The sequence below is a fragment of the Palaemon carinicauda genome, chromosome 7 (genome assembly GCF_036898095.1).
Source record: "Palaemon carinicauda isolate YSFRI2023 chromosome 7, ASM3689809v2, whole genome shotgun sequence".
NCBI lineage: Eukaryota > Metazoa > Arthropoda > Malacostraca > Decapoda > Palaemonidae > Palaemon > Palaemon carinicauda.
This window is the reverse complement of record NC_090731.1, coordinates 144,209,977-144,221,606: the sequence shown is the minus strand read 5'-3', so window position 1 is coordinate 144,221,606 and position 11,630 is coordinate 144,209,977. Positions and strand designations below refer to the sequence as shown.

The 11,630-nt window shown below is 30.9% G+C and overlaps 1 protein-coding gene across 2 annotated transcripts; it reads left to right on the top strand.

Annotated features, from left to right (window-relative positions):
- The first annotated feature begins 394 nt into the window (after nucleotides 1-394).
- Nucleotides 395-11,153, top strand: LOC137643674 (uncharacterized). 2 transcript variants are annotated; one of them, XM_068376389.1, is made up of 4 exons: nucleotides 395-523; nucleotides 2,860-2,939; nucleotides 7,411-7,533; nucleotides 9,955-11,153. In XM_068376389.1, the coding sequence occupies exons 2-4, from the start codon at nucleotides 2,871-2,873 to the stop codon at nucleotides 10,102-10,104; spliced, it is 342 nt and encodes a 113-aa protein (XP_068232490.1). In that variant the 5' UTR covers nucleotides 395-523; nucleotides 2,860-2,870; the 3' UTR covers nucleotides 10,105-11,153. The 2 variants fall into 2 exon arrangements, with proteins under 2 accessions (XP_068232490.1, XP_068232489.1); XM_068376388.1 differs by having other exon boundaries at nucleotides 454-561; nucleotides 9,955-11,151.
- Nucleotides 11,154-11,630: the final 477 nt, after the last annotated feature.

Below are 11,630 nucleotides of genomic sequence, written 5' to 3'. Positions count from 1 at the left end.
ACGGAAAGCATCTTATCGAGTCTATATATATATATATATATATATATATATATATATATATATATATATATATATATATATATATATATATATATATATATATATTCAGAGCGAAAACTGAAATTTGTAGTAAATCAACAGAAATATTCGTTATCAATCAGCTTTCCTTTGAAGTAATCGATTATCTAACTTTAACTGAAAATTCTATCCAAATTACCATGTATTTAAAACACAAATAAACTAATTCCTTAGAATTTATTATTGAAATATCATTAATGCTAAGTGAAAATAGTTCACTGAGACCATAACCTAATTATCGCATCGTACACAAAAATAAATTTCTTTTTTTCCAATAATTTCAGGATTCTTACGTCAGAACCTAATGTAGCAATCTGTAACAGAAATACAAAGACGCCTCACAAGTGTTCATGACAACAGGTGTCCCTATATGCCACAGATGCGAAGGCAAGGAGTCAACATTCGACAAAGGCTAGCTGTTGCTTCTGGTAGTAAGATTACTGAAGTGTGTGAATTATCTTTTTAGTGTTTTCTTAACACAAGGTAGGCATATCACCTTGCATCTTTGAAATACGTGTGTCAAAATTCATTTTTTAATCCATCATCTAGAATAATGAATGCGAATTTTACAGCAACTTTTATAAAAACGTCGAATGTCTTGTTGAAAAGCAACAGAAACTGTTTACGTGAATAACTGAGGCATTGACCATTGTAGTTCTCCAGATCATGTCTTTAAGCAAGATCATAGAATGAATAAGGTAACCTGACATGATATATATATATATATATATATATATATATATATATATATATATATATATATATATATATATATATGTGTGTGTGTGTGTGTGTGTGTGTGTGTGTGTGTGTGTGTATGTGTATAATATATATATATATATATATATATATATATATATATATATATATATATATATATATGTGTGTGTGTGTGTGTATATATGTGCGTGCGTGTGTGTGTGTATGTATATATATATATATATATATATATATATATATATATAATATTATTATATATATATACATACATACATATATATGTGTGTGTGTGTAAGTCATTCCTGACCTTAAAGGATGGCCAAAATATAGTTATAGTCAACTCTTACCAGAATTTGGTGTTAGTGGGCACTGCGTAACCACGAAGTAATTAAAGAGTAGGGCGATATCTGCGTAAAGCGAAATTTTATAAAAGATGGGAAAAATAACGTAGAAAATTCTGAATTTGTTTGCCTTTTTCTTCTACTTCTACGAAAGAGCATCAGCTCAATAAAAGGATCAAGTTACTTAATTGCAATAATTTATTATATTAACCACTTTTTATGGTTTTAAATCCTTTTGAAATTTGAGTCAGTTCGTTTATGAAATTGGTGGAAAATGACAAGAATGAAATGACATTGCGAAAAAAAAAATGATTAAATTGTTCAAGCGAAAACTGAAAGTAGTGAAAAGCTAATGCTAGTGTAATGGAATATGCGTTGTTTATAACAGTGCATAAAAACTAATGCGGTATCAAAAGGAGATATGTATGCATGCATATAAACAACCATACATGCTCATATACATAAACATACGTATTCCTACATACATATAATATGTATGCATATATATAATATATATGCATATATATACACACACACACATATATATATATATATATATATATATATATATATATATATATATATATATATATATATATATATATATATGTGTGTGTGTGGGTGTGGGTTTACGCATTTATATTCTGATTCATAAAAAGAATTTTTCTTTGAATATTTGTTCCTGAGGTTGAGTGAATTTGATAAGTTCAATTTTGTTTCAATATTTGAATGTATGAAATCTTTATATATATATATATATATATATATATATATATATATATATATATATATATATATATATATATATATATATACACATATACATTAAAATACACAATTTTTTGTGTATTTATGATATGTAAGATACATTGTGGGTTATTTTATTTATGTATATATATATATATATATATATATATATATATATATATATATATATATATACATACTTATATATGTATGATAAATATATATATATATATATATATATATATATATATATATATATATATATATATATATATATATATATATATATATATATATATATATATATATATATATATATATATATATATATGCGTACAATATATATATACGTATGTGTGTGTTTATATGTGTATGCATTTCAGTATGGATTAGGGAATTATCATTGCTTCAAAGATTAGAAAAGGAATAAATAAGAGAGGCAGGTGTAGTAAAGATTACAGAGTGTCGCAACTGAGACGGTGTGGGCGCGTGTTGAGGATGAATGGTGGAGAGGGAGTGAGGAGGGCCTGGGAGGAACCTGTTACGTGGGAGAAGATCAAGAGAGAGGCAAGGAATTACTATAGATGACGATATAAGGTGAAGGATGATATGGAGAGAAGAGGTTTGGGGGAAGAGGATGCCTTTGAGAGAAGGCATTGGAGAGGGCGCTTCAGGCAACCGACCCCTTAATGTAGGGATAACGGTCGGGAAGAATTGTATGTCATTATGTCTGAATATTTTAATTTCATATGTGCAAGTATAATAATGGAAAAGGAAATCTGATGCATATCAGGGCAAATAAACACGAATAAAAAGAGAACAGGAGTATTTTATCTGTACATAGATAACAAGCGAACTATGTACAGGAAACAAATATTGTTTAGTGTACATACTAGAAGCCTAAACTTCGTTCATGCTTCTCAGGTAAATATTTATATCTGGATGAAAAGACTTTTTCTTCCTCTTCTTCCAGACTCTCGCAGGATGAAGGAAAGACTTTTAGCCATCATATTGGTCGGCCTTTTCTTCCTCCTGACAATTCGCAACACTCAGGTAAGAATTATTATTATTGAGATTATTATTATAAGAATGATTGAAATAATAACAATTATTATTATTAGAATTATGAAAATAATAAAATATATATTTATTATTCGAATTATTAAGATTAGCGTTTTTTTTCGATATTTATATTTTACACATTTAATTTCTTCCGTTATATCCTTATGAATTAACCTCTTCCGATCTGTCCCTATTTATTCATACATTCCTCCCTACATATTCGGGTTTAGATTATCCATATCTAAAGAATGGTTTGCTAATAAATCTTTCATAGTAGGTATATGATGTAGATAATATCCGTTTTGAACTGACCTTAGGTTAGTGAGATCACCTCATGAATTTTGCTTGATGGTACAGTGTTTTATTAGTGGTCTCGACTTCAATAGAGGGATGAATACATCGGTTTGGAAGGAATTAAAAGTAAAGCTTAGCTAAGAATGATTGGATTTCCTTCAATAATTTCAATTAATTTACATGACATTGAATAACATCATTATTTCAATTTAGAAATTTCTTAGGAGACAAACAAGGCCTTCGTCAATATTAAGCCATATTTTTTTATAATCTGCTTGAAAATAGGCTAATTTGCACACATTAAAGCAATGTTAAGTACTGTAAGTATAGATGATTTTCTTTATTTGATATAATTCTTTCTCCTTCGTTCCTTACAAATATAGTGAATATTCAGTTATTGATACTATGGGACCAATTAGATTTGAAGGATTAATGGTAAAACTGCAATAATTTTACTAAATATATTAACCTGCCTATCCATAATGATCCCAAAAACTTCTTAGAAAGACATCATTCATCATTCATTGTTGGTCTTTATTACTAATTTACTAAAATTAACCTACCTTTTCATCTGTAAGGATAATCAGATTCCCCAATAAACTATTTTCTCAGAAGTAAAAGTTATTCTTAAACTGTATCCCCAATTAGAAATTATCCCTTTAAAAAAAAAAAAATTATTAAAAACGTCTTAAAAATACCTGTTGGATATCAAGAGGATTTACTAAAATAAACCTACCCTTTCATATGAAAGAATAGCCAGAATCCCAAATGATCTATTTTTTCAATTCGAAATTATCCCTTGTAAAATGAAATAAAAAGATGTTGAAAACGTCCGACAAGTGCCATCTGGATGAAACCAACCTTTTCATATATAAGGATAGTCAGATTTCCAAATAATCTTTTTTCTCAATTAGAAATTATCCCTTGTAAAAAAAATAATGTTGAAAACGTCCTACAATGCCAACTGGATAAAACCAATCATTTCATATATAAGAATAACCACATTCCAAAATCATCTATTTTCCAAGAAGCCAAGATTATTGTTAAACTGTATTTCCAATTAGAAATTATTCCTCGTAAACAAAAAAAAAAAAAAAAATAAACAAAAAAAAATTTTTTTTTTTAAACGTCCTACAAATATCACTTGGATATCAAAATTCCAGTTGATTCGCGATTGCGCAGAGCAAGAGTCGATGCTGAAGAGGTTCACCACAACTTACCTTAGGAGCAGTTCCTTGGAAATCAGCCATGAACATGTTTTTTTTTTTTTTTTAAGACTGCCTTAAACTTTAATCACCAGAGTTTCTTCGAGTTCCTCCGTTTAGATGATCCTTATTTTTACATATTAAACCAGGGTCGATACAATGGCACTTTACTCTCTTGACCTAAGAGCGAAAGTTCAGGATAATGGGTCATGCCAAAACGCGGAAGACCTTAAGTGGTTTTACGACGGGATAAAGAAAACGCATATTTCAGGTTAGCTCTCTCTCTCTCTCTCTCTCTCTCTCTCTCTCTCTCTCTCTCTCTCTCTCTCTCTCTCTCTCTCTCTCTCTCTCTCTGATTAAATGACTTTATTTATGATCAGGACATGCTCTATAAATGATAGTTTATATATATATATATATATATATATATATATATATATATATATATATATATATATATATATATGTGTGTGTGTGTGTGTGTGTGTGTGTGTGTGTGTGTGTGTGTGTGTGTAGAGTGTGAAATGGTTTGTGAATCGCAGTGAACAACAAAGCTATACTAGACATGGTTACCCAAACTAGGTTTGTTTGCTGTGAATGATCAGATTAAAGTCTCCCACCATCATCAATCCGCATTGGACAGCGTGGTGATGAAAACTGGCCAAATCTCAGACGTTAATTGACGTGTCTAAGGCCTTTGTTCTGCAGTGGACTAAAAACTACTGCATTTTATATATATATATATATATATATATATATATATATATATATATATATATATATATATATATATATATATATATATATATATATATATATACATATGTGTATGTAGGTAAATACATATAATAAATTTATATATGTCTATATGTGTATATACATACATACATACATACATACATATATATATATATATATATATATATATATATATATATATATATATATATATATATATATATATATATATATGTGTGTGTGTGTGTGTATATATATATATATATATATATATATATATATATATATATATATATATATATATGAATATACACGATAACATACTCTTGCATATCCTTACAAATGCCACATGTTCTTTAAGGCGAACCATCTACATTCGGACCTCATCTTTTTCCTCGCCACTTTCACTAGTCCCAAATATTACGAGTCCAGCCAGGCGTAATCGGCCCCTGAGCTCCACGCGTATTTGGCGAAAGATTAACCAGATATTTCATCTAGCAAAGGGATGTCAAGACCATATTTCTCTCGCTATTGACTGATTATAAAGGAAGGGTAAGAAATGAAGTGTAAAGAAGACAAATTACTCGGCTTTGGAATTGTTGTTTTACAAAGAAAAAGAAATATGTGGATAACTCTAGATTTTCCCTTTTCGAAAATCTTCCAACCTAGGTAGATAGTTTATGAAAATGGGTTCATATCCAATCCCTGGAAATTGTGGCTTGAAATCCCTCTTATATAACCGTCCCTATATAAGAGAGAGCAAGTGTCTGGATATATATATATATATATATATATATATATATATATATATATATATATATATATATATATATATATATATATATTCATATATATATATATATATATTATATATATTTCATCATCATTATCATCATCTCCTTTTACGCCTATTGACGCAAAGGGCCTCGGTTAGATTTCACCAGTCCTCTCTAACTTGAGCTTTCATTTCAATATTCCTCCATTCATCATCTCCCACTCACGCTTCATAGTTCTCAGCCATATAGGCCGGGGTCTTCTTACTCTTCTAGTGTCTTGTGGAGTCCAGTTGGAAGTTTGATGAACTAATCTCTCTTGGGGAATGCAAAGAGCATGCCCAAACCATATTCATCTACCCCTCACCATTATCTCGTCCACACATGGCACTCGGATAATATCTCTTATAGTTTCATTTCTAATCCTGTCTTGCCATTTAACTCCCAATATTCTTCTTAGGGCTTTGTTCTCAAATCTACACAATCCGTTGGAGATAGTATTATTGTCACACCATGACCTATGTCCATGAAGTAACACCGATCTAATACATTTAAATATTACATGATGAAAAATTATCCTGGTACTATACTAATTTTCATATTAGGTTCTTGAATCCCTCTGTAAAAACAACTATCAGTATTCTACTTCTACATATAAAGAAACACTTAATTCTGTAATATGCATCCATCAGAAATGTCTTAGTTTATACCGAACTATCATATCATATAACATAACAAAACATTAAATCATAGAAAAAGAAGTCGTCCGTCTAACTTCATAAACATTGACCTAAAGACTCCGTAAAACAGTGTTACTTTGTTGGATAAATTGCAGTCATTTAGAGTTCTTTGTTCATTCGTTTTACTCTTTTCCTATTCTACTTTAAATACACAACTCAAGAATTATCATTTAATTAATACAAAACTAATTTCGGTATGATGAATTCATAGGCCATTTAATTGAAGTCATAAAAGCAGGGGCCTATTGAAAACTTCCCTGCTTGGCGATCGCCGGACTGGGGTTCGAGGCCCACTCAAGCTCGACAGTTTCTTGTAGGGTCTGGATCCTCACCATCCTTGCTAACTAAGGATGGTGGTTTGGGGGAAGCCTTTAGGTCTACCTGCCGATTCATCAACAGCCATTCCTTGTCCCTCCCTTGTCCTAGCTTGGGTGGAGAGGAGGCTTAGGCGCTGATGATATAAGATGTATATGGGCAGTCTCTAGGACACTGTCCTGCTAGCTAGGACAATGTCACTGTCCCTAGCCGCTGTCATTCATGAGCAGCTTTTAAAACCTTTAGATATGTTAGCACTTCTACAAGAGAGACAAAGGCGGAAGATAGAAAGGTAAGAACACTTCCTCTGTAAAAGAAAAAGAAAAGAAAATAAAAATAGAAAAATAAAAAAAAATTTAAAAAATCCCCCATTTCATGCAAACATTCTTTATTGCAGAGTGAGCCTGTGACTTTTCTGGAAGGTGGATTCAGCTGGCCTGCAGAGACTGTGCCACCCAATGCAACCACAGGGAGTGACGGAAGGCAATACAGGCCTCTGATCCAAGGATATCCAATAAGCGTAAGTTATTTGTGTAAACTGCTCAGTGGTTTTTTTTTTTTTTTTTTTTCTTTCTTTCTTTCATCTCTCACTGCGACACAGCTTGTAAAATATGTGAAATTTCATGGCTAAAGAAGGCAAGTTGGGGTTTTTGAAATAACATATGATGGCTGGTAGTTCTTTTGCAAAATACGATACTTTAAACGTTTTCAAACGGCTCAGGCTTCCACCCCTTTTAGCTGCCCTTCTTAACAAGTCTTTAAGGATTCTCTCTCTATCTACACATACACACACACACACACACACATATATATATATATATTGGGGGTATTTATATACCTTTATATACATACGCACATATGGCTTCTAACAACTGAAGGCAACAATGAATCTTCCAATTAACATCTAAGTTGTTATTGATAATTGCAAAATCACTTATGCCACATATATCTGGTCAATCCTACGGAAAATTTTTATTTTGTTTCTTGCTGTCCTTTGCTATTGTTTACCTAAGTGGTCTTCAGCAGCTGATCCACACCTTAAACGTTTCAGCAAAAATATGTGGATTGTTAAATTCCTTATCCCTCTGGTCTGGATATTTATCTTATGGAACATTGTGCAAAGAACGCGTAATTATTGAGCATATAATTAAGAATACCAAAGAAGTGATGTGCATATCTATTGTCTAGCTTTCATAAAATCTATTTTCCATCAGCAAAGATAAATGTATTTAAAAGAAATTTACATGAATTTTAAGTAAAAGCTTCCATGTTAAGATTTATTGCATAATCATTTAAATTAAACATAAAGCAAAGTATTTAAAGGAAATGAAAGGCAATAAAAAATTAAATACTTCAGGCACCAATGGTGTAAACTGACTTGAATTTAAAGTTTTCTTTTTTTCTGACACCCATTAGTTTATCAAACTTTTTCTTTATATTTACATCCCTGAAATAGACTTTTTTTTCTTACCTCATATGTCCTATCGCCTTTTTTCACTTCTTGATCACCTTATCTATCCTGCCCATCAAATAATTTCCTTTTCTTCCTTCACTAAATCTTTCATCTTTTCATTTCAAAACTCACATATCTATTCCCTCTCCCTACCCTCCTATATGATCAAATCTTCCCTGCTATAGACATGTCCTCATTACAGAACTTTTCAATATTTCCCATCTGGTCTTTTCCCTTGGTTTCTTTAACCTCTGCCTACTAGAATCGTCCCTGCCCTGCGTTCTACTGGACAGGAGATCGAGTTTCCATAGTTTCTTGTATTGTCTGCAACCTCACCAACATGGTGAGCTAAGGGGGGCCTATAGATCTATCTGATGAGTCATCAGCAGTCAATGCCTGGCCCTTCCTGGTCCTATAATATAGCTTGGATGAAGAGGGGTCTTGATCGTTGATCATAAGTATATTTATTCAGTCTCTAGGGTATTGTCCCTGACCTTTGCATCTGCCATTCATGAGTGACCCTTAAACCTTTAAACCACAGTCCATCCTCTGCCTCCTTACCCGATCTTCGTACTCAGTGTTCTTGGCTATTTACTAAACATATCTATAATATATGTCTTATGCTTGTTAGGCCTTTCAAAGTTTCTTTTGCAGATGTGACTTTCTTTACATAAATCCCATCTCGCGAGTTTACATTTATGGTTGTCGAATTCCTTAAAATAAATACAGCTACCGTTATACCATGATGTAAGTCATGGGGGCTTAAGCTTAACCCTTAGCACAACTCAAGTAGGATTATCATTAGTTCAAGGTCATTGGATTCTCCATACCAATATCCTTTCACTGATACCTTTTCTTTAATTAAATGTAACTCATTTTACTCTATAGTTTTCAATCTTGGTTTCAAAATCACTTTTGACAAACATGTACTGTACACAAATATCTGTAAATGTATATGCACATATATACTGTATATATATATATATATATATATATATATATATATATATATATATATATATATATATATATATATATATATATATATATATTTATATATATATACATATACTGTATATACATATATATATATATATATATATATATATATATATATATATATATATATATATATATATATATATATACATATATATATATATATATATATATATATATATATATATATATATATATATATATATATATATATATATATATATATGCACGCACGCGCATACATACACACGCAAACACAGATTCAACCCTTCCCACCCCCTTTCCTAACTAAAACCCCCTATCACCAGAGTATGACTACTTCCTCTCACCATACTCGAGGGACGGGGAGAGACCGAGTAGTTATACATCTGGCAATGTAGCTAAGCGTGACCGGAAAGAAATATATACATATACATGTATTGCCAGGCACTTGCTCTTTATCATATAGGGGCGATATTTATAATTGATCATTTTTCCTGTTCCTTCCAGGATTGGGATGATGATAGGACGGTAATCCAGATCCTCCAGGCAAACGTAGAGAATGGAAGCGTCTTAGAACAGCAAGTGAATACCTTTATGGGCGATGATGAAGAAGAGACGAATGATGTTGTCAACTCTGTTGGTGTTGAAGTGAACTGAACTGGTCTCTTCGTTGTACGAGAAAGCATGACAGAAGGATAACGGTAGTAGCAGAAGAAGCAAAAATATGATAGGAATCTTTTACGGGAATATGGAATTGGATTTTTTTTTATTGCTGATATTGACTAAATTATGTATTTATATATGGGTGTGCCTCATCAAAACTAATAGAATTGTGTGATGATTATTCTGGGAAATTTGAGTGCTTAAGATATAATTGGATAAATGAATTAGCTGGCAACACTGCTTCAAAACCAATAATAGTAATAGTAATAAATCTTATAATAATAATAATAATGATAATAAATTATATAATTTTGTTATTATCTACAGTATATTTTCATATATAGTTAAACTCTAATGGGCATGAATTGGAGTACCCCAATAATGTGCAAAAATTATATTATATAAAGTAAAGAGATATTGCCTGAGAGATGAGACCACTAAAGTCTTGGTCCCTTCAAATCACATATTGCTTGTTGGCTAAATTTAAACAGAACTTTTTGAAAATCTTATTTTAGTCGGTTTTGGGTAAAAAAAAACAAAAAACATACTTCCATTGTGTTAAAGATGTATGCTGAACTAGACAGAATAAAATTGTTCTAACTTAAATTGATTCAACTGGTAATGTATTGTTAAGAAAATTCGAGAATTATTCATAAAGATGTATGACATTCCAGTTTATGGAATGATGACCAAAGCTAAATAATTACTTATACATTGAATTTGCTTTACAAATATATACAGTAGGCCTACGTAGCATCGTTACAACGTCAATAACAATATTCCACTTTGAAATAGATCCAAATGTATTCATTTTAGTTCCCCATAATTGATTATAGATTATTCATATTTACATTTAAAGAGGAAATTAAACTCGATTGATGATAGGTTTAAAAAAGTGAAAAGGACCATATCAAAGGATCACCATGGCATACTTAATTATAGATTTATTAGAAAATAGCCAAAGATGAGGTAGAAAAAAATTCCAGAATCAACTGAAATTTTATCTGAAATAGAATCACATGTTCTTCAAAGAGTAAAAATTATCATTCGGACGAAAGCACATTTATTATACCAATGCTGTTGTTTTGCTGTTTTCAAGAATTTCCAGTTTTGGGTATTCGTCTTAATGTTTTACTCAGCTTTATCTATCCCTTGTTTTAAATACCATAACATTATTCTTTATTCGATGTGAATAACACAATCCTGTTTTTTTTTTAACGGGAGAACAAATGCTAATAGAGTCTAAGAAAAGAGAGAAATTACTTTGGAAAAGTATCAACACTAAAGTTTAAGATACCAAGACTGGCTTATACAGAACCCCCAAATAGCCAAGACTAGCTTGTGTTCCATAGCTTATAATAGTCATTACTACATGGTCCAGGAGCCAAAAATTACCATAAGTATTTAACTGACTCCCCCATAATGAGAGGAGTTTTGTATCTATAATTGTCTATAATTGAAATTTAGAGGTAAGACTACCTTGTCAATTCTATTGACGTTTTACACTACTGTATCATGTG